Source organism: Hyperolius riggenbachi, chromosome 10, assembly GCF_040937935.1.
Source record: "Hyperolius riggenbachi isolate aHypRig1 chromosome 10, aHypRig1.pri, whole genome shotgun sequence".
In the NCBI taxonomy this organism is placed as follows: domain Eukaryota; kingdom Metazoa; phylum Chordata; class Amphibia; order Anura; family Hyperoliidae; genus Hyperolius; species Hyperolius riggenbachi.
This window is the reverse complement of record NC_090655.1, coordinates 60,456,493-60,476,243: the sequence shown is the minus strand read 5'-3', so window position 1 is coordinate 60,476,243 and position 19,751 is coordinate 60,456,493. Positions and strand designations below refer to the sequence as shown.

Sequence of the window (19,751 nt, the reverse complement as noted above, 5' to 3'; positions counted from 1 at the left end):
CTGCTCAGGTTGTGCTGAGGGCAATGGGAGGCCCTGCTTAGTATAGTGTTCCTAGTGTGGTCTTCAGTGGGTGACTGGCTGTAGGACTGTATACTTTGAATGCGATCACAGAGTGCAGGTCTTGGGTGTGAAGATATGAATCTATAGCTGACTTAATATTTACCTACAGGCATTTGTGGAAATGGCATACACAGAAGCAGCAGAGGCCATGGTGCAGTACTACCAGGAGAAGCCAGCAATGATCAATGATGAAAAGTTACTCATCCGCATGTCAAAGAGATACAAAGAGCTGCAGCTCAAGGTAGGAGACACCATTTCCTTCAGGGTACAAAGGGATGTGCAGAGAGCTATACCAGCCTGCTTGTTCCTTCTAGTCTGTGTAAACCATATAGTGTTCTACAGGTGCAGCAAGGTGATCTGCTGGGCAAGTGTGGCACAGAACATGTGGCAACTGGGCCAGTCTGCAATGAATTTTAGCTCTGAAAATTTCAGGGAAGGTCTTAATAGGGTGATGATTAGCGGAAATACAGAAGATCCATTAGTGGTTTTAACTGGCAGAACTGGAAAACTATATACAGTATATAGATTTTTATTTTTCATATGCATTGATAGAATTTTTTTAAATTAACAGTTTAAAGTAAACCTGATCTGAAAATGGAAGAGTCGAAATAAACATACACAGGTCATACTTCCCTCCCACGTAGTCTACTCCTCAATCTCATTCTCCTCTCCGGTGTCCTGTATGTCCACTGTGATCAATGGAATTCTCCATCCTTCATTTAAAAAAATGGCAATGACCCTGTAACAGCTTCCTGGTCAGCACACAGTTAAACTGTAACATCACCCACTTGAGCCATAGGGAAACATGGACATTACCTTGCACATTCAGTTGTAACTGACAGCAGCTGCTATATAACTGACAGCAACTGGTATATTACAGTTCTGACAAAATCTTGTCAGAACTCAACAGGATTGTAGTTAGAAGAAAATAGTGAGCTTCTGAGAGGAACTGATGGCGAGGTAAGTATGTAATATTTATTTGCAGGTACATTGTGTGTTCATTTTATATCATTTTATTTGTGTCCGTCTGTCTTCATCCTCGCTGGCGCCTCCTCTCTGTAATCCTCACTCTGTATGTGAGTAAGCACTTACTATTCCCGGGACCTCTGTATTTTTAATTTGAACCTTGGTAGTTTTATTTTGAACTTTGGTAGCCCCTGGAACTTGGGAGGAAATCTATGGCAAATTTGCACTACGTGTTAACCTTCCTGGCTATGCCGCCGGAAGGCACAGCTCAGGCCCCGCTGGGCCGATTTGCATGATTTTTTTTTGCTGCACGCAACTAGCACTTTGCTAGCTGCGTGCAGTGCCCGATCGCCGCCGATCCGCCGCTGTCCGCGTCGCCGCAGCCACCAAACCCCCCCCCCCAAGACCCCGTGCGCTGCCTGGCCAATCGGTGCCAGGCAGCGATGTGGGGTGGATCGGAATCCCCTTTGACGTCGGTGACATCATCCCGCCCCGTCGCCATGGCGCCGGGGGAAGCCCTCCAGGAGATCCCGTTCTTTGAACGGGATCTCCTGATCTCTGATCGCCGTCTCGCTACATGAAAAAAAAAATAAAAAAAAAAACGTATTTGCTGCCCCCTGGCGGATTTTAATAAACCGCCAGGGAGGTTAAAGGATAGAGATGTCACTTTACCAACAAAGTTCAGGGTAGCTAAAAGCTATGGTCTTTCCAGTAGTAACATATGGCTGTGAAAGTTGGACTATAAATAAGGTTATGTGTAAGAAAAATTGATGCTTTTGAATTGTGGGTATGGAGAAAGCTACTAAGAGTTCCCTGGACTGCCAGAAGATCTAACCAGTCAATACTTCAAGATATGTGTTCACTTATAAGTGTTGATACTACTATTAAAACTCAAATACTTTGGTCACATGATGAAAACACTGGATTCTTTGGAAAAATCCTTGATCCTTGGAAAAACTGAAGGCAAAAGAAGAAGAGGTCATCAGAGGCCAAGATGGATAGACAGTATATGTAAAGCTATGAACATGCCTATGCAACAGCTGAAATAAGCAGTGATTTAAAGGCATGTTTGTTGTGCAAAAGAATCAACAGTGACTGAAAGAAAGAGGAGGTGTTTGAAAAAAAAAAAAAAGAATTTCTCTCTGACCTGCCAGCTATACAGGATCACTATATTACCCTCTAGATCTGGGGCTGGGCAACCTTTTTGACTCAGGGGGCTACATAGCGATCTTAAATTTGACTGAGGGGCTGGGCCAGTGTAGGTAGCCACCTCCCCCATCCTGGAAGCCAAATGTACCCCTAGTTTTAGTTAGGCCGCTAGTTCCCACACATTCCCACAAAATACACATGATTCAGCAGTGTTTCCCACACAATACACAGGATGTGGCAGAGTTATACACATGATGCAGTAGCAAAATATAGGTAATGCAGCAGCATTTCCCCCAAAATACACATAAGGCGGCAGATTTTCTCGCAAGATACACATAATGTGGCAGTATTTTCCACAAAATACACTTGATGCAGCAGCATTTCCCATAAAATAAACATGATGGGGCAGCATTTTCACAAAAGACACATAAAAACAGTAGCATTTTCCCTTTTTAAAAAACACATGAGGTAGCATTTCCCCCATAAAAAAATCTAAGATGCAGAGCACCCCTTTTAAGGGGAACTTCAGCCTAAATACACATACTGTAATTAGGTTACATTAGTTATGTTAATAAGAAACAGAACAATTGCACTTAGGGAAAGTATATACTAAACACTTCACATATACGTGGTGTGCGCTTTTAACCATCTGTACCTTGAATCCCCTCGTCTCCGCTCGCCTGGTCTGCTACTTCCGCATCTGCCGACAGCGTCTAGCGTAGCTCCGCCCTACGCGTTTCGTCATAAGTATGACTCATCAGGTGAGTCATACTTATGACGAAACGCGTAGGGCGGAGCTACGCTATATGCTGTCGGCAGATGCGGAAGTAGCAGACCAGGCAAGCGGAGACAAGGGGATTCAAGGCGGCTATTGACAGAGTGGTTACCCAGGGACCAAACGTTGTTATATGCACTATTCCCAAGTCAACCAATTGTGAGTGCGGTCTGATTTTTAATGTCTTATGAATAAATGGTTTTACACTATATAGAACTCTTTTAGTCGTAGTGCTATTGATTGGAGCCGGATTCCTGGAGTCTGTATATATATATATCCCCCACATGCTATCAATCCTACCTCCGGAGAACTAAGAAGGCTTATTGGGTGAGTGCACACACGGTGGGGGTGTGTTGAGGTGCTCACAGAAGGTGTAACAGTAATAAAGGAAAACACGGTTATTGCTATAAGGGAAAAGGTGGTGGTGAATGCAAAACAGTTTTACGGATTTACACTATTGGTCCTTTCTCTCCTATATTTTTTTTCACATGACTTGTTGGACCTGAGCGGAGTTTAACGGTGGAAACCAGGAAATCAAACAGGCCACAGGCAAAGAGACTGTTGTTGCTTATGGTGGACATTTACCAGGTTTTGTTTGACTTTTTAGCTAATTGGTCCTGGAGCGCTGCTTAGTTTGGGAATACATTAGTTATGTTAATTAGAATAGATAGGTAATATAATCTTTTACCTACCCTGTTTTAAAAGAACAGGCAAATGTTTGTGATTCATGGGGGCAGCCATCTTTTTGGTTGAAAGCAGGTGACAGGGTGCATGGGACACAGTTCCAACTGTCCTGTGTCCTGATAACTCCTCCCAGTTGCACGCACTAGGCTTCAAATGTCAAATTCAAAATGTAAAAAAATAAAATTGCACCAAAACAGCAGAAAGAGAACAAAAACATCATAAATCCCATCATGCTTTGCACAGCATAAGGGGAAGCTTCTGTGCAGCTAAAAAATGAGGCTTGTATAAGAGAAACAACGTTCTGATGCTGTGAAACTGTTAAAGAAACACCAGGCCTTTTCAGTGCTGCTGAGTCGATTTTTAGTCTGGAGGTTCACTTTAATGTTTCGGTCATTCTCCCTCATCCTCCCCCCCCCCCGTTAGTGCCCCCTTATACGGTGTCCATGGTGGCACCTGAAGTAAAAAAAGTACTCACCTAGCAGTAGACTTCTCTCTCGGCCTCCTTCCTGTGTTTGACAGACAGAGCAGGGGGCTACAGGAAAATGGCTGCCAGGGCCCAGCAATGGAGACACTAATAGATTCCAGTGCTGGGCTTCAGATGCCATTTTCCATTTTTCCTTCTGCCAGACTTCATGAGCTACAAACTGGCATGGTGTCCGTAAGATGCCCCCAGTACACTTATGGGGGCTTGATCTATGAAATCTTGCCCTGCATCGGTGAGCCGGATGAAAATGTGCATATGGGCCAGGTACGGCCCACGGACTCCAGTTTGCCCACCCCTGCTCTAGATAAATGAGAATCTTCACAGATACTCTAAATACAATGAAAATAGGCACGTAAATGTAAGACAGTTGCTATAATAGTACATGTAGAATGTCCCGTTGGACTGATGAGTTTCCTTTCTCTATCTGCATCCACATGCAATGCTTATTAGACAGCAGGCGTGTGTTCCACCATCAGGAGAAAGATGTAAGGGAAGGCTGGTGACACGTTAGTCAGCTTTGGAAACCCCCGTCTATGTGAACCTCATCTGACCATAAGAAATGCTGACAGGCCTGACATCCCTTAGCAGGATGAAGAATTGACACAAATTCTGCTGTCTTCACTGAACTGGGTAGGAAATGTGCCCTGGAGTTGCAGTGATTCTCATGAACTCTCCAGGCTTGATTATTTTACCCAGCAGGAGCTGGGTTGGCAAGAGTGTACAACTCAGCAGGAGCTCTGCGAACACGTTACATAATATTCTATCTGTGGTCAAGTCTGCGTAATATAAGTGTCTGATACAAATGTTTATTTTTATCAGCCAATCACGGAGCTCTGTGAAGAGGGAGGAGAGTATGGTCGCGAGCACCATCCGCCGTTTCCGCGATTCCAAAGTGTGAAACAGTTTTTACAACGCTGTGACTAGACTCTACCTTGTAAACTAGTCTGCCAAATCATGATGGCTGTACATGCACCTGCAAGGCTGCCTTGCCAGAAATTATTCTGAAAATTATTGGCATGAAATGTGTGACGGAGCTCACAAGAACATAGTTAAGCCCCCACTGCAATCTACAGCTGTAGTTTCACTTGCATGAAATTGCCTTTGTTGAATGCTCATGAGATGTCATTTTGAGGCTACAGTATTTTTGGTTGATGTTAGCCTGAGAATTCTATAATGTAAAGGCAAGCGCTTTTACACACTTATTAGAAACTTGATCGCTTTATTGATCGGGTGCACTTTGGACTTGAACACGCGATGCAACTTCCCGTTTGATCACCCAATGATTGGGTGGGAAATTGTATCGTGTGTAGAAGTTGGACAGCACTGTGCTAAATTAACAAATGATTCTGATTCCCGTTTGCCCCAGTTTCTTTTTCATGCATTTGTCTTGATAATCTCATATGTAGTTTTTTGTGTTTTTTTAGGTTTTTTTGGAGGTAGGTGTGGAAGGTTGAACTTAGGAGCGCTATCTTCAGCCACTGCAGACTACTTTACAGCATTATGCTCTGTATGGTTATGCCCTGATAAGTGTGATAAGTGCTATGCTGGTTACACAGGAAAACCATGCCAGACTACTGACCAGCGGACAATCTGGACTAAGGTTCAGTTCACATTTGTTTTAAAAACATATCCGTGGCTCCGTTTTTGAGCCTGGACCAAAACCAGAGCCACGGAAACCAATGTTAAAAATAGCTTCTGTCTTAACCCACTTCAAAATTGGATCCTTGGGCAATCTGAGGGATCTGCTTTGAAAAACTGAATGGAGGGTCCGGATTTGCAGTGTTTTCATGGACCCCGGATGCACGCAGGGGCAATGAAAAGCAATACAAAAATGGATCTCCCTCTACAAGCAATAACCTTCCTTCCTCTGCTGCTGCGTGACTTCCTGCAATGCCGCCCACTAGAGGGCGGCATTGCAGGAAGTCACGCGGCGAGCAGAAGAAAGGAAGGTAATGCTTCCCCACTCGCTTATTAGTTTTGCTATAGCAGACATAGCAGGAGGGGGAGCGGGGATGGGGAACCCAGGTGAGGGGGAAGGGCGGGACCCCCCTCCCTCCTGATGTGCCCCTTCCCCAACCCGCCCTCCGCGGCCAGGGCTGGGGATACGTTTCCATGGACTAGTCAAGTGAAGAGGAAACTCCCACTCTGCTGGCAGATCTGTGTTTTGTGAACAGATTTCCAGATCATGTGACAGAGTTTTATAAAGAGAATATCTCTAACCGGCTGCATTAAGCATGAAAGCTATGTGAGTAATTACACAGTCCTTGGCTCACATTTAACTATAATATACCTGGGAAGGTGAACTAGTAGAAGTGTATTAGCAATATAATACTTTTGTGATGCTCTATATTTGCATATTTATTTTACCTTTCAGGAGTCCCTGCCTTTGTCAGAATTAAACGGTATGGAGAAATGTTAACCTGCATTTAAAATTGAGTTGAGAGTTGTAGTGAGTTTGTTTGGCTTGTAGTGAGTTTGTTTTCCAGTTGCAGACTGTGGTTACATTTTAAGTCTGTATCGATTGCTTTGAACATGATCTCTTTGCAATGTTGGCTGGTGGTGAGCAAACAAGGCCCAAACATGTTGCATTTTTAATTTGTTATAATGGCTGATGTACGTAGATCCTAGAGGAGGTTCTTAACCACCCTGGTGTTCTATTTTGTGCGGCCATGGGTGGCTATTTTTTTGTGTAGCTAGCACTAGGCTAGCTACACTCTCCCCTTAAGTCCCCCGGCACTGTGTCCCTCCCCCTCCGCTTGCCGCCGGCGATATTTACCTGGCCGAGATCCCGCGATGGCCGAGACTTCCACCATAGCTTCAGGCGTTGCTATAGCGATGATTGGACATGATGTCTGACGTCATGCACAGTTCCAATCGCAGCCATAGCTACCCCTGGAGGCTATGGAGAGGCTGTGCCAGCGTGGGCTCCCGGGGGGGGGGGGGGGGGTGTGGAGATATATTGGGGTGCTTATGATGTAAGGATAATATTTTCATTTGCCTGTCTGACTGCTATGTACCGTACTTCAGATGCGTATGTATGGGTCATCATCTGGCTTTGGGGGAAGCTGTACTTGTCTGTGTGACAGTGTGGAATACAATTACCCTCAGTTCCTCGGAGAGCAGGGAGCTAATTAGAAGCCCTATTGTCCCATTATACCAATCAGGACATAGTCAGGGAACTTCAAAGACCTACATTTGCATCTAAAGAGGACTTCAGTGAATAATGCTTGGGTAATAAGACAATGGCAGAAGTGAAGTGTGTTGAAGTCCTTGACACTTGAAGCATTTACACTTCTGTTGAGGAAGTGAAGAACTGTAGGCTAAGTCAGGAAGAGTAGCTGCACCAAAAGTTGGCATGTGTGTTAAACACTGTTTCATTGTGAGGAAATTGAATTATTGCTGGAGGTGCAAGCTATACCCTGTAAATTACATCAATTGGAAGTCTTTTCATGTATGTGGGCTATTGTACATTTTTCGCAGGTGGATGTTAGATCTCTGGAGATCCAATTATGACTGAGGATGTAAATAAATCTAGCTTCCCCCCGTCCACACAGGCTTACAGCCTCGAGGCGAATATTTCATTATAAAAACCAGGGGACATCTACCTCAAATCAGTTCTCTTCTGACGGTAGCGGCGGCTGGACTCCCAGCCTAAGCTAGTGGACTCCTGGTCTAGCCAGAACTGTGTCCGTCCACACAAAAGTCCACGATTCTTCTATCTGGATCCCTTTATTTTGGTAAGCAAAATCGCTTTGTGTGTTATCTTTGTAACTTTTATCTTGTAACTATTTTTACTTTGTTTTTTGTAATCTTTTTGTATATATTAAGTTCTGCACTGTTCCATGTTTTTCTGGAAAATTAAATTATTATTTAATAAGCTTGACTTCTGCCGTACTAAACTAACACTCATAGCCTAGAAGAGACTGAAGTGTAACCGTGTATAAGTTTCATGCCTAATTGTACGCTTGAGCAACACTACCGTATGAAATTGTAATTGCATTGTGTGTGGGGGCGTTTGTCATACGTTGGCCTAAGCGTACAGCTGACCCAACGTACGAACAACGCCAGTGCGAGTAGCGACAGCAGAGTGGCTAACAGTATCGTTCGGAACGACTGTTAGTGGGTCTTTGCTTCACCACAGTGTAAGTGTTAAGCTTGGAGGTGTAATCTCCACAGTCAGCATACAACACATAAGCTGACGTGAAGGAGGTACACACACCAGCACAAGGGATCAGGATATCCCCAATTTAGTGGAGGAGAGGACTGACTCCAATAGGAGATTGTGGTGCACAGAGCCGGTGCAGATCCGAACAGCCACAAACAACACTTTCGTAATAACGTCTCAGCGCAAAGTAGCGCTGAGCGCATAAACCAGGACTGAGGAGATCAGGACAGGTAGACAGAGTGAACGCTTGCTCAACTAGCCACTACTTAGTGACAGCAAGCGTCCACAATAAAACAGACTGGAATGAGGTAGCCAATGCGTTTGCAGCAATGGCGTGCCTCACAAAGACAGGACAGGATAGTCAGGAAATAGCAGGATCAAGATAGATGAACGTAACACAGATAAATATACAATAAGTATGATTTCCTAGCGTATTACAATTACAGCTATCAATGAAACTATTTGTAACGTCTGACTAACATATGTATATATCGGCAATGAACCGATATATGACATAAGCAGGAACTCTGACTAAGACTGGAGTAATACAGGGAACAGGACTCAGAAGGATTCGCTATCTCTTCGCAGAGATGAACGCAATCCACAAACAGGACCAGGAACAGGATAACTAGCTCAGCGTGCTGGAACGCTGACTAACGGAACACAGGATATAAACAGTTCGTGTACGTATATATCAGCGACACTGATGTATCAACGTAACACGAATACAAGGAAAATAATAAACGTGCAAGTATGCGTATATATTGGCGATGAACCAATATATGACACAAGACAAGCAAAGTAACAACTTCTAGAACAAGAGCAGAACTAGGAGGACTCGCTGACCCCTTCGCAGGAGTCAGCCCAGTCCACACGGACTAGGAACGAGGTGGGGCACGGGCAGAGTAACAGACTGAATCTGAGACTATGGTAGCCCATCAAGCATTGCAGGAAGCAGTTCTTTATACTGAGGTCATCCAATGGGAGCAGACCTGCAGATTCCCACACAAGTGAATGGTAATTAATCACAGGCTGACAGCAGGAAAAGACAGACAATGATATGCAGCCTGCAGGAAAGGGATTGCCCCTCCATTGCAGCAGACAATGTTTGTTTACACCAAAGCATATTAAACTGTCATTAACTTCAGAGCGACTGCAGATGGAATCAGCAACTAGTTTAAGTGCAAACCAAACTATGCAAGAAAATGTATGTAATGACATCAGAACTGCTTGGGTTACAATACCACTGCAGCCAGCAGTAAACGCTGCAGACATGATCATAACAGTAAGATTGCAACTGTGTGTGTGTGTGGGTGCGTGGCGTTCCCGTATTTGGCCTAAGCGCAAAGCTGACCCGAATACGAAAACGCAGAGTGCGCGCTGAGGACTCAACAGCAGAGTGGAAGTGTCTAGCGAACAGCTAGTGGTGGCAGTGAGAGGTGTTCTGAGGGGTCCCAGCCTCGTTTTAGCTTGACTAAGGCTGCTTCCCCTCTCAGTCTGGTCAAACCCGCAGTCGGGAACCGTATACGCAGGCGTGCCGCGGGCCGGTTCCTGACAGGGGGGTAAGCAAAAAGTGCGGCGATCGAGGAGGTCAAAGCGGGCCGATGGCGATCAGAGGGGTGATGTAGCTAGCCAAGTGCTAGCTACAACCCCTCTGAAAATTTGGCCCAGAAAGACCCTCCAGGGGCTGAGCAATACACAGGGGCGGTAATAGACAAACTGAGCTCGTCATTACTGCCAAGGTGGTTAAAGGGGTCCTAAACTTAGCATTTTTCTTTGCTCGAAAAGATTATTTATAGCTTTAAACCTACTACCACAATTTTTTTGTAGCCGAACAGCATTCAAACAGTTAAACACAGCATTTTGTGGAAAAGCTCCTTCAGCTTGTGATCTACATACGAAGAAGTGATATTATCTTTTGTTTATGTTCCTCTGTGCTGAAAATAAGCTCTCTCTGCTTCAAACATGCACGCAGTTGAGAAATTATGATTAGAAGATTTTAATATATAATTACAGCAGCTATGAATAAAATGCAATGGCAGCTTTCAGAGCAGATAAACTGTACTTTGGGAACTTGTAATTTGTGAATGGCCAATATTACTTGTGCACAAAAGCACATATCGTAAGCAGATTTTTTTAGGTTTTTTTTTCTTTCAATTTCCCCTTTTTTGGGGGACGTTGCCATGAAGCGGCCTTTAACCATAATGCTTATAGCTCAGCTGTTGTGACAGGATTTCATGCTGGGGACACTACATCTGGAAAAAGCGGTGCCTATGTGACACATTTTATGAAACTGTACGTCACCTCAACCACCCAGGTTGTAACATTTCTGTCCTGAAGAAACTTGATGAGCCATACATTTTACCGCAAGGCAGATATAGAGAATAGTAAATCACTGTAGGGTATGAATAGCATGAACCTGACACCCTGCCTCTTTACAGTTTGGTGGTATACATTAAATGCGTGTTAACCCTTGAATGGCAGAGGGGCTTAGAGGGCAGTGCTGTTTTTAGCTGCTGTCTGGTCTCATCTTATACCAAATTTGCCAGGAAGAGTGGAACGTTGTCCAGTGTTTCATTCCAGGACATGTGCTTGTCTGTGGCAGCTGCACTTCTCCTGACCTAAGGGATTAGACTGAGCATGTGCTGCTGGAAACTGAGAGGACTCAACGGAACGCTTTAATTCACACAGACCTAAAACATATTTTTCTCGATACAGTCATAAGCTGTTGAAATTTACTCAATAGAAAATACATAAAAATTAGCACTATCAAATAATTGTTTCACACATACAGTTACATCACAGATGTATACCCTACCAGTAAACCACAATTCTCAAAAGAATCACTAATCATCCAAAAGACAAAAAGACATGCAGTACTTGCGTGTGCACACCACAACCGCTGCCTACAATGTGAACGCCATAAAGCTTGCATGTATGCACACCAAAGCCTACGCGAGCACACCACAATCGCTGCCTCCAGCGCAAAAACCACTGCCACCAAAAGCCTACGCGCGCAAACCACAACCTGCGCAAGCACACCATAACTGACACCTACAACCGCTGCCTACAACGCAAACACCACCACGACCCAAAGCCTGCGTCCACGCACACCTCAACTGCTGCCTACAAAGCAAACACCACCATAACCCAAAGCCTGCGTACACGCACACCTCCACTGCTGCCTACAAAGCAAACACCACCATAACCCAAAGCCTGCGTGCACGCACACCTCAACTGCTGCCTACAAAGCAAACACCACCATAACCCAAAGCCTGCGTGCACGCACACCTCAACCGCTGCCTACAAAGCAAACACCACCACGACCCAAAGCCTGCGTGCACGCACACCTCAACTGCTGCCTACAAAGCAAACACCACCACGACCCAAAGCCTGCGTGCACGCACACCTCAACTGCAGCCTACAAAGCAAACACCACCATAACCCAAAGCCTGCGTGCACGCACACCTCAACTGCTGCCTACAAAGCAAACACCACCATAACCCAAAGCCTGCGTGCACGTACACCTCAACTGCTGCCTACAAAGCAAACACCACCATAACCCAAAGCCTGCGTGCACGCACACCTCAACTGCTGCCTACAAAGCAAACACCACCACGACCCAAAGCCTGCGTGCATGCACACCTCAACTGCAGCCTACAAAGCAAACACCACCATAACCCAAAGCCTGCGTGCACGCACACCTCAACTGCAGCCTACAAAGCAAATACCACCATAACCCAAAGCCTGCGTGCACGCACACCTCAACTGCAGCCTACAAAGCAAACACCACCATAACCCAAAGCCTGCGTGCACGCACACCTCAACTGCAGCCTACAAAGCAAACACCACCATAACCCAAAGCCTGCGTGCACGCACACCTCAACTGCAGCCTACAAAGCAAACACCACCATAACCCAAAGCCTGCGTGCACGCACACCTCAACTGCAGCCTACAAAGCAAACACCACCATAACCCAAAGCCTGCGTGCACGCACACCTCAACTGCAGCCTACAAAGCAAACACCACCATAACCCAAAGCCTGCGTGCACGCACACCTCAACTGCAGCCTACAAAGCAAACACCACCATAACCCAAAGCCTGCGTGCACGCACACCTCAACTGCAGCCTACAAAGCAAACACCACCATAACCCAAAGCCTGCGTGCACGCACACCTCAACTGCTGCCTACAAAGCAAACACCACCATAACCCAAAGCCTGCGTGCACGCACACCTCAACTGCTGCCTACAAAGCAAACACCACCATAACCCAAAGCATACGCACAAACACCACAACCGCAGTGCGTCCCTGCATAATTAGATCCTGTGTTTAGTATATAGGATTCCTGGCATCACAGCTGTTGAATGAACAGTGCAGTTTAATCGTCATGCACAATTACAACTGCATATTATTAGTATATAGAGGGAGACAGGCTAGAAAGAAGAGAAGAAAGCGCACTCTGTGTTGTTGCAACCCATAAGGACAATACATCTGAGAGGTGAGATCACTCCTCCAACGACTGGCCAAATCATTTTGCAACAACACTGTGGCCCATATGAAATTAATTTTTTCACTCAAGTTTTCACCTACTTTTCAGTTGAAAGTGCTGGAAAATAATTTAAAATAAAAGATGAAAAAATATCGCCTAGGAGAAAAGGCAGTATAAAAATTATTTTGAGTATTTTCTTTCTTTCTGGTGGCTTAAAAGACATTTAAAAATATCACCTAGGAGAAATCTCAGAAGAAAAAGTTAATTGCATATGGGCCTTTGTTCGCTCTCGTCTCTTCTTTCTAGCCTGTCTCCCTCAGAATCTACTGTCCCCAATGGAACCATAGGGCAGTACCAATCGCACCACATAGACTCAGATTGCTCGTCCTGCAAGTCGGGAATATTCCTTCCATATTAGTATATAGGATATCCTGTGGAGATAGAAGATGCAAATATTTCTAAATCTACATGGAAAATGAGAGCAGTATAAATTGGGAACATTATACAGTATATAGGGCAACACTACAGGATGGCACTATATGTGGGACATTATAGAGGGTGTTAATTGGGGTTCACTATAGATGAAGACACTAGAATAGTGGCACTTTAAAGGATAGACATGGAATGAAGGCCTGTAATAGAGAGGAAACAAAGTGTATGAAACACTGGGTCAGTTGCACTGAAAATACTGCTTAGCCCCCTCCTATGACCATGCCCTGTTTGTCATTAAAATGCTGTTTTTTTCCTCTTTGAACTGTAAAATAAGAAAAACAAAGAATACTCATAATAAAAATTACACATTTTAGAAAATATATACTTATTTCAAAATTAAATATCATCAGTGTGCCAGCAATGTTTTAAAATATAGTTTGCTATTTGTACAGAATCACAAACCTTAATCAGCTTTTTATCCTGTTTATCAAAAGACTTTAAAGGGTGAATACTAAGAAAAGGAGTATAGTGTGAAACGTACCTTAGCAGAAGAAGAGACCAAAAAAAAAAAAATTCTTCCAAATGTGTGACCTGCAGGCCTGTGCCTGGCACTAACCTGTCCCTCTACTCTGCCTGGCACTAATCTGTCCTCCTTCTCCGCCTAGCACTAACCACCCTCTCTATTCCGCCTGACACTAACCTCCCCCTTTCTCTGCATGGCACTAACCACGCCATTTCTCTGCCTGGCACTAACCATGCCCTCTCTCCTCTGCCTAACATTAACCTCCACCACTCCTGTGCCTTGCACTAACCTTCGCCCTCTCTCTGCCTGGCACTAACCTTCCGCTCTGCTCTGCCTTGCACTAACTACCACCACTCCTGTGCTTTCACTAACTTCCCCTCATCTCTGCTTAACACTAACCTTCCCTCTCCGGTGCCCAACACTAACCTCTCCTCTCCTGTACCTAGCATTAAACTTCCTTCTCTCCAGATTATGCCTTGTCTGAGAATGTGACAAGACAAGCCAGCCAATGTCAGCTCGTTGGCGTAGTGGTTAGTGCTCTCGCCTTGCAGCGCTGGGTCCTCGGTTCAAATCCCAGCTAGGTGAACATCTGCAAGGAGTTTGTATGTTCTCCGTGTCTGTGTGGGTTTCCTCCGGGTACTCCGGTTTCCTCCCACATCCCAAAAACATACAGATAAGTTAAATGGCTTCCCCCTAAAATTGGCCCTAGACTAGGATACATACACAGACATAAGACTATGGTAGGGATTCGATTGTGAGCTCCTCTGAGGGACAAGTTAGGTGACATTATATTCTGTACAGTGCTGCGGAAGATGTCGGCGCTATATAAATACTAAATAATAATGTCAGTCTTTGACCAGGGATGTTACATTTACATCAGCCAGAGTGCCCAGCTGCTCCCACTTTCGTCTGACACACACACTTACACATATTTATTTTCTCTTGCATGTTGGAAATAGTAATACAGTTATTGCTATTTCAATAAGGACCTAGCTAAATGTCAAGACTCCAGCTGTTAAAGTACAACTAAAATGTGAGGGATATGGAAGCTGCCAGATTTATTTCCTTCTAAACAATGCAAATTGCCTAGTTGTCCTGCTGATCTTCTGCCTCTAATACTTTTAGCCATAGCCCCTGAACCAGATTGCAGATCAGATTTTTTACTTAAGTTTGATTGCATTTGCAGCATGCATGTCTGATTCAGAAAACTACTGATGCATGATAAATCGGCAGGACTGCCAGGCAACTGGTATTTTTAAAAGGGAATAAATATGGCAACCTCTATATACTTCACACTTCAGTTGCCTTTAATATAGTTATCAAATGTCTATGCCAAACCTTAGGGCCTGTTCAGACTGTCAGCGTTTGTAGAAGGCGTATAAATTCAAAGCAACGCAAGTTAAAAAACGCATGCGTTTTTCTTGCGTTCTAATGTGTTTTCTATTGCGTTTTGCACACACACGTGACCCAGGAAAAAGAAAAAGAATTATGGGACTCGCAGAGGGAAACGTACGCTAAAAAACCAATAGTACGCGTTTTTGAAACGCGTCCATAGACTTTCATTGCGTCCGTTTCTATGCGTGACGCACAGAACTGGGTGCAGCAATGCGGATGAGAAACGTATGCGTCTCATACGCATACATGTGAACGAGGCCATTAGAAAACATTACTAGCCGTTTCTATGCGGAAAGTCTGCCTGTACGCGTTATGGAAAAACGGCTAGGAACGCACATAGTCTGAACAGGCCCTTAGGGTCTGCGTGCATGCAACACAATATGAATGCACCACAAACACATTACATAAATACACTGCATTCATACCATAGCTGTATAACATTTCCAAATGCAACATAGCGAAGTATGGTACAGTGTTATTCGAGGAGCAGAAATGCAGACATCAATCCAACAAACGTTGATTCCGGCAATACCGTTAAAGACTAACTGTACATGGTTTATTGTAAATGCAACATAAAGAACATGCATTAAGAAAACCTCAATGCTTAACTTAGGCTCAGTGCTGGGTGTGTTTTACTTGCTTATCTACAGAACAGTTTGCACAATAAAAAAAAACAAAGTATGACCTGCACACAGGATGACTGACCTTGCTTGCTTTATTATGAAAACATCTTTAATAGTTCAGTTAGAGTTTGATGCCTAACTGCTTTTTGAAAAACATAACACCTATTTTTCTGTGTCTTGTAGAAGCCGGGTAGGACAGTTGATGCTATTATTCATGACATCCATTCACAGATCCATTCACAGAGGGATAGAGACTTGTTTCGGGACACAGACAGGTATTATAGACCTCTCCTGCATAACACGAATAAAGATGGAACTTTTTGTTTTTCATTTCATGCAATTTCTCTTCTTTACAGATACAGAAATGAAAGGACCAGATCGCGGAGTCCGGTGAGCCGCTCTCTGTCGCCACGGTCACACACTCCCAGCTTTACATCGTGCAGTTCCTCACACAGTCCCATAGGAGCCTCCAGAACAGATTGGGGGAATGGAAGGGAGTCCTGGGGGGACCAGCAGAACTACGGCAGATGGGAAGAAGAGCGTGAACCCGGCTCCTGGCGAGACAATGGAGAAGAGAAGAGAGACAGGACTGATCACTGGGCCCACGATCGAAGACATTATTCCCGGCAGGTGGATAAAGAGATGGATGATCGCTCTGATGGGCCAAGAGGACACAGGGAGAAACACAGCAACTCTCACTCATCATCCAGGTATAAGCGGGGAGATGGTGAGCACTATAGGAAGGAATCCAAGTCAAAGTCTGAGTCAAAAGCTCCTGACACGCCTGGAAGAACAAAGAGGAAAGAAGAGAGCAAGTCACGTGAAGTGAAGGAAAGTCACACGGAAGAGTCCAGCAAGAAAGAGGAAGCAAAACCAACCAAAGAGGCTGACGTCAGCATCCAGCAGAATACAGACAAGAAAAGCAAAACCGAGAACAGCCAGGATGTCAAAGAAGATAAAGTCACTGAAAAGGTAAGCAAGGCATTCTCTTTACTCATCCATAGTTGTATTTTTACAGCCAAGCACACAAATGACTACCCTGTGTTCCTTTTTTCCTTTTACTGCCTGAAAGAGTTAACCTTCAGGCATGCAAGTGACAGTTCTTGTCAGAACCTTGTTAGACTATAGCGTAATCTTGACTGATAAAGTACAGCCATAAAACTTTTTCCTAGTAGTAGTTTCTGAGTGCAGGGGATAGATAAAAAGGTCAATAGTTCATGTATTTTAGCTCTGGGACAATGCCATTGAGAAGAGGCAATAAAACATTAAATCTACTTTGCAAATGTTTAAACCTAATATAAATTCTAGATATAAAAAAGGTAATTTTTAGGAGTAGGAAGATAGATGCAATTTTTATCTCATCAGTTTATTTTCACCTCGGGTTACTTCAACCTACCAGTATGATTTTGGAATATAGAAGGAAGCCAGTGGGCTCGATTCAGTAAACCATGCTAAGTGTTAGCACGCCTGTGAAAAGCCCTATATCATGCCTAAAGTTAGTTTAGGCATGATAAATTCACATCTAAAGACTTTAGGCGTGATAACTAGGGTGCTAACTGGGTTAGCACCCTTTACTAAATTCACATCGCGCGCACAGTCCCGCACGCAAAACTTTGCGCGCACACCGCGAAAACAGCGCACCCGATGCGCCTATAAGGTCGCATTGGGTGCGACCTTAATGTCGCACCATGTGACGTTAAAGTCGCACGCTATGCGACCTTATAGGCGCATCTACGCACCGTTTTCGTCGCACCGCGATGCGACATTTCGCGCACACCGCACTGTGGCCATGCAAAGTTTTCAGTGTGGGACTTTGCGCGCGATGTAAATTTAGTAAACGGTGCTGACCCAGTTAGCACCCTAGTTATCACTGCCAAAGTCTTTAGGCGTGCTAACTGGGTTAGCACCGTTTACTGAATCAAGCCCAGTGTGTCCAGAATAAACCCACACATGTAAGGGGAGAGAATATACACTCCATGCAGATAAAGCACAGCTTTGAGCATATAACCACAAACATTTTCATGCTTGTTGTGCAACATACATTGCTTGAATCGTCCCAATTTTGTTTGCATATGTAAAGGTAAATAATGTATCCCTGCATCACTGACTGTTGCAATGCATTGTTGTCAGGCTGCAGTCAGCGAAGAGGAAAAGAACCATAAACCTGCATCAGCCAAAGCGGAAGATGGAGTTGAGGAGCCAGATATTGAACCTATCATTAGGCAGAAGGTAAGCAGAAATGTAATTTGTGTGTAAGTTCAGAGTAGAGATCCTTGCCATATTTTTTTCAACAGAACAGTCTTAACCACTTGCCGACCGCACACTCATACCGTGCGGCGGCAAAGTGGTAGCTGGAGGACCAGCGACGCAGATCTACGTTGCCAGGTGCCTCCCTAATTAATCAGGACTGGCCGTTCGCGCGAGCGGCCGTTTCCTGTTAGATCACGGAGCGGGTCTCCGTGAATAGCCTGCGAGCTGCTGATTGCGGCTCGCAGACTAAATGTAAACGTAGGAGACATTTGTCTCCTCTGTTTACATTGTACGGCGCTGCTGCGCAGCAGCGCAGCAGCGCCGTAAGACAGATTGGCAATCCCCGGCCAATCAGCGGCCGGGGATCGCCACCATGTAACAGGGGACAGCCTGTCACTGGCTGCACAGGACGGATAGCGTCCTGTGCATCCCGGATCACCAGGGGTGAGAGGGAGGGGGGGGAATTTCGCCGCGGAGGGGGGCTTTGAGGTGCCCCCCCCCCGCAACATGCCAGCCAGGAGGAGCGATCAGACCCCCCTGCACATCATCCCCATAGGGGGGGAAAAAAGGGGGGCGATCTGATCGCTCTGCATGCCAGCTGATCTGTGCTGGGGGCTGCAGAGCCCACCCAGCACAGATCCCAACAAACAGCGCTGGTCCTTAAGGGGGGGTAAAGGCTGGGTCATCAAGTGGTTAAAGGACACCTGAAGTAAAAGGAATATGGAGGCTGACATCTACAGTATTTAAAAATTGCTGTCCCTCTGATCCTCTGCCTTACTTTTAATCATATACCTTAAACAAGCATGGAAATCAGATGCTCTGACTGGATTAGCTGCATGCTTGTTTCAGGTGGGTGATTCAGATACTACTACAGCCAAAGAGATCTGCAGGACTACCAGGCAACTGGTATTGCTTAAAAGGAAATATGGCAGCCTCCATATCACTCTCACTTCAGGTGTCCTTTGAAGCCTTCCATGCACATTTCTGATGTGCTTTTGATTAGGCTGTCTAAAACTTTGAAAAAAAAGTTTTTGTGTGAAATTTTTTTTTTTACAGTTTGCAGCATAAATTTGCTTATCGCTTGCAAATTCCCATTCACTGTCATAAGCTGTGGTAACAGAATTCACACAAAAGTTTAACCTCCCTGGCGCGGTAAGCCTATGCCACGCAGGAGGATTTCTCAGGCCCTGCTGGGCCGATTTGCATAATTTTTTTTTGCAACATGCAGCTAGCACTTTGCTAGCTGCGTGTGCACTCTGATCGCCACCGCTCCTCGCCGCCCCCCCCCCCCCCAGACCCCGTGCGCTGCCTGGCCAATCAGTGCCAGGCAGCGCTGAGGGGTAGATCGGGACCCCCAATGACGTCGGTGACGTCATGCCGCCCGTCGCAATGGCGACGGGGGAAGCTTTCCAGGAAATCCCGTTCTTTGAACGGGATCTCCTGGTCGGAGATTGCCGGAGGCGATCGAAGAGGGTGGGGGGATGCCGCTGCACAGCGGCTAAAAAAATTTGAAAAAAACTGCTCTGCTGCCCCCTGGCGGTTTTTAACCACTTCACCCTAACTGGACAAAAATTTTCGTCCAGTTAGGCTGCGCGCACTCCCACAGTGGCGCGCGCTCCCCCGGGCCCCCCCCCCGTGCACGCTCCTGCCACCGGCCGTTAGCCCAGCGATCAATGAAAGGGATTATAGATCCCTTTCATTGATCGGACCCTCCCGGAGAAAAGCCGACAGCGTCTCTTCAGACGCTGTGGCTT

The 19,751-nt window shown here is 45.3% G+C and overlaps 1 protein-coding gene across 3 annotated transcripts in view; it reads left to right on the top strand.

Annotated features, from left to right (window-relative positions):
- Nucleotides 1-19,751, top strand: part of RBM20 (RNA binding motif protein 20) — a 534,741-nt gene that overhangs the window by 387,038 nt on the left and 127,952 nt on the right. For all 3 annotated transcript variants that reach the window (XM_068258701.1, XM_068258700.1, XM_068258699.1), the window contains 4 exons: nt 170-301; nt 15,931-16,022; nt 16,104-16,719; nt 17,878-17,976. In XM_068258701.1, coding sequence (XP_068114802.1) covers nt 170-301; nt 15,931-16,022; nt 16,104-16,719; nt 17,878-17,976 — 939 coding nt within the window. The remainder of the gene's footprint in view (nt 1-169; nt 302-15,930; nt 16,023-16,103; nt 16,720-17,877; nt 17,977-19,751) is intronic.